Source organism: Haplochromis burtoni, unplaced genomic scaffold (genome assembly GCF_018398535.1).
Source record: "Haplochromis burtoni strain Fernald_Lab_line unplaced genomic scaffold, NCSU_Asbu1 Contig_53, whole genome shotgun sequence".
Classification (NCBI taxonomy): Eukaryota; Metazoa; Chordata; class Actinopteri; order Cichliformes; family Cichlidae; genus Haplochromis; species Haplochromis burtoni.
In genome coordinates this window covers 1956589-1959337 of record NW_024582414.1, presented here as the reverse complement: position 1 = coordinate 1959337, position 2749 = coordinate 1956589, and the positions used below count along the sequence as shown (strand labels likewise).

The window sequence follows — 2749 nt, the reverse complement described above, 5'->3', positions numbered from 1 at the left end:
ATTTGCCTAATAATTCTGCACTCCCTGTATAAGAAAATCTTCTCTATTCTGGCCCAGTCAACATTCAGCATTCGCTGACATTGTCTGCTTCCATCTGCTTCCATCTGCTTCCTTTTGACTGAGTCCTCTGGGACCTCAGAACATTTAAAAAACACTAATTAAAGCAGAAATGGAAAACAGTGTGACATCAGTGAGAACAAATCAAGTGACGGTCATAAAGATTGGAATGATTAAAACAACAACAAAAAAAACCCCGCCTCTGAGACGGGAGACCAGTTAAGTTTAACTTTAAAAACTGGTTGAAAGTAATGTAATTTAAAATGATCTTAAAGTCTTGCTCTGATTATTGTCTTCAATAAAGATGAAAGCACCAGGCAGCACAGTAATGTGCAGGCTCTGCTTGAATGTTTCTTTAGGCATGGATTAGCTCCTATATCAACTGACTACCTGGAGCCAAGTTACGATCAGCTGTGCGTTGAGCTGTACCAGGGCTCAGTGACCCAAAAAGACGCCCGCTTCAAAGGATTTGATCTGGTCACCAGTATAGAGCTGTAAGCTGCTGCATTCTCCTCACTCTTTTGCGTTCTGTTCATCATTACAAATGTTTTTTCTTTCTTTGCTTTTATGCTCGTCACTCTGTGCTGCTTCTTGTAACTGTGTTTTCTATCTGTCTGTGTGTGCAGCATTGAGCACCTCACTCCTGCTGATGTGGAGCTCTTCTCTGAGGTGGTATTTGGTTACATGACCCCAAAGATGGTCATCATCAGCACCCCAAACTCTGAGTTCAACATCTTCATGCCTGGAGTGTCCTGTTACAGGCACAGCGACCACAAATTTGAATGGACCAGAGCAGAGTTTAGATCCTGGTACATTAACTTTTTTTAAGTCATGCAAATAAATTCATCCTGAAACACTGTAGGAACCTATCCCCTACTGAGCATACAACACAAATTTAAACTGCATCCCTTCTCAGGGCTATGAAGGTGTGTTTGGACTACGGCTATGAGGTGGAGTTCACTGGTGTTGGAAAAGCCCCACAGGGCCAACAGGAGGCAGTTGGGTTCTGTACCCAGATCGGTGTGTTTTACCAGCTCGGGGGGAGAGATTGCTGCAAGACGTTGCTCGTCAACGATGCAGAGGATTTGTTTCCATATACATTGGTAAGTATATTTCAATATTAGTACAAATGAAAAAGCTAATTATTTCTGTAGTACAAACAAAAAGCATTAGTGGTATTTGTGTTTTCACTAGCATTTCCTGAGCTGCTACTATTGGAATTATGCACTATTAATATTATTAGCTGCTGCAGCTGGTCTTTTTGATTTATGTGATCATCGATTCATACTGCCATCTGGTAAACAGGAAACAGCTGTAACCCATGTCTTCAGTCCTGTCAAGTCTTTTTAAGCCTTGTCTCCCATTGTCCTCTAACTTATTTGTCTACTGAAACATCCTCTGTGTTTTCTGGGTCATGCCAGAAGGGAGGGATGGATGGATAGATACATAGATCTTTTTTTTATTTGCATTTTTGATGAAAATGTACATGTGAAAATATTTGATGAATGCACATTAGTTACTTCCTCATCAGTTTTTATTAATTAGTCATTCCAGTGATTTGAATACACCTAGCAAACCAGAGGTAAAAGCAATATTTGATGATGCAGTAGATTGCTTTTAAACTGGTATGAAATGACAGTATTTACCGCCCTCTGCTGGTGGCTGCTTAAAATTGCAAACAGCTGGACATACTTGTAACACCAGCGTGATTAATAGTTATTAAGCAAAAATTACATTTCTATACCTCTCTAATAATAACTTTGTGGTATTAATCAACAGCATTAGAGCTTTTATCCTGAATATATGCTTCCCCAGGTTTCTGTTTCATACAGGTTTCTGTGATGCTGTCTGCCTCCTTTGACTTTTGACCTGTGCTTTTTTCCTCTGCTCTGTCAGCTTTACAAAGTAAACTACCCCAGCCTGTGTGACAACAACATCTTGCGCAGGGTTCTGGTGAGTGAAGTGCTGTACGGGGCAGAAAAACTAAAGAATAGATGGATGGAGGAACAGGCCGACGGGATATGTGATGCAGTTGCACTGTGTCAAACTGAGGGAGGAGGTGAGGAATTCCTGTCAGATGAAGCAGACAGGGTGAAAAGCATTGTTTTATCATCTTATTTAAACACGTTTGTTTAAAATGCACCAAACTGTATACCTACAGCATGTGCAGAGGAGATGAAAGATTTAATGGAATGGAGTGGTGCATCAGACAGTGCTGAAAAACAGGGGTCCTGTACATCGTGCAGGTGAGCTTCCTCAGGAGGATGCCAGTATGTGGTATTAAGGAGAGGCAGCATCTCCCAGCGTTTTATTTTATGAGTTTTTCTTTATTGACCTTTTTGTGTGTACTAATAGGATTGTGGCTGTACCACTGGATGTGCTGTGGTCCTGCTGTCCTAAAGTCAGTGTGCTAAGTGGAAGCCTTGGTAATCTCAAACATCTGCTGATGGATGAGCCGAACATTAAACTGAGCCAGGATAGCTCTGCTGTGCTAATAAATCACTGGGAACAAGGTATTGTTTGATTCATTTTCTTTGTGCTTCACTAAACGTTTGAAGTGGTTTTTAGTAGAGATGGCACGATACCACTTTTTTATGTCCGATACCGATACCGATATCATAAATTTGGATATCTGCCGATACCGATATGAATCCGATATAGTGTTTTTTAATCAACAAAACTGTTTTTTAAA

The 2749-nt window shown here is 40.6% G+C and overlaps 1 protein-coding gene across 1 annotated transcript in view; it reads left to right on the top strand.

Moving 5' to 3' along the window:
- The window catches only part of henmt1 (HEN methyltransferase 1), an 8428-nt gene that overhangs the window by 3035 nt on the left and 2644 nt on the right, over positions 1 to 2749 (top strand). The window contains exons 3-8 of the mRNA XM_005923899.3: positions 417 to 551; positions 684 to 866; positions 974 to 1160; positions 1954 to 2116; positions 2219 to 2303; positions 2413 to 2570. Coding sequence (XP_005923961.1) covers positions 417 to 551; positions 684 to 866; positions 974 to 1160; positions 1954 to 2116; positions 2219 to 2303; positions 2413 to 2570 — 911 coding nt within the window. The remainder of the gene's footprint in view (positions 1 to 416; positions 552 to 683; positions 867 to 973; positions 1161 to 1953; positions 2117 to 2218; positions 2304 to 2412; positions 2571 to 2749) is intronic.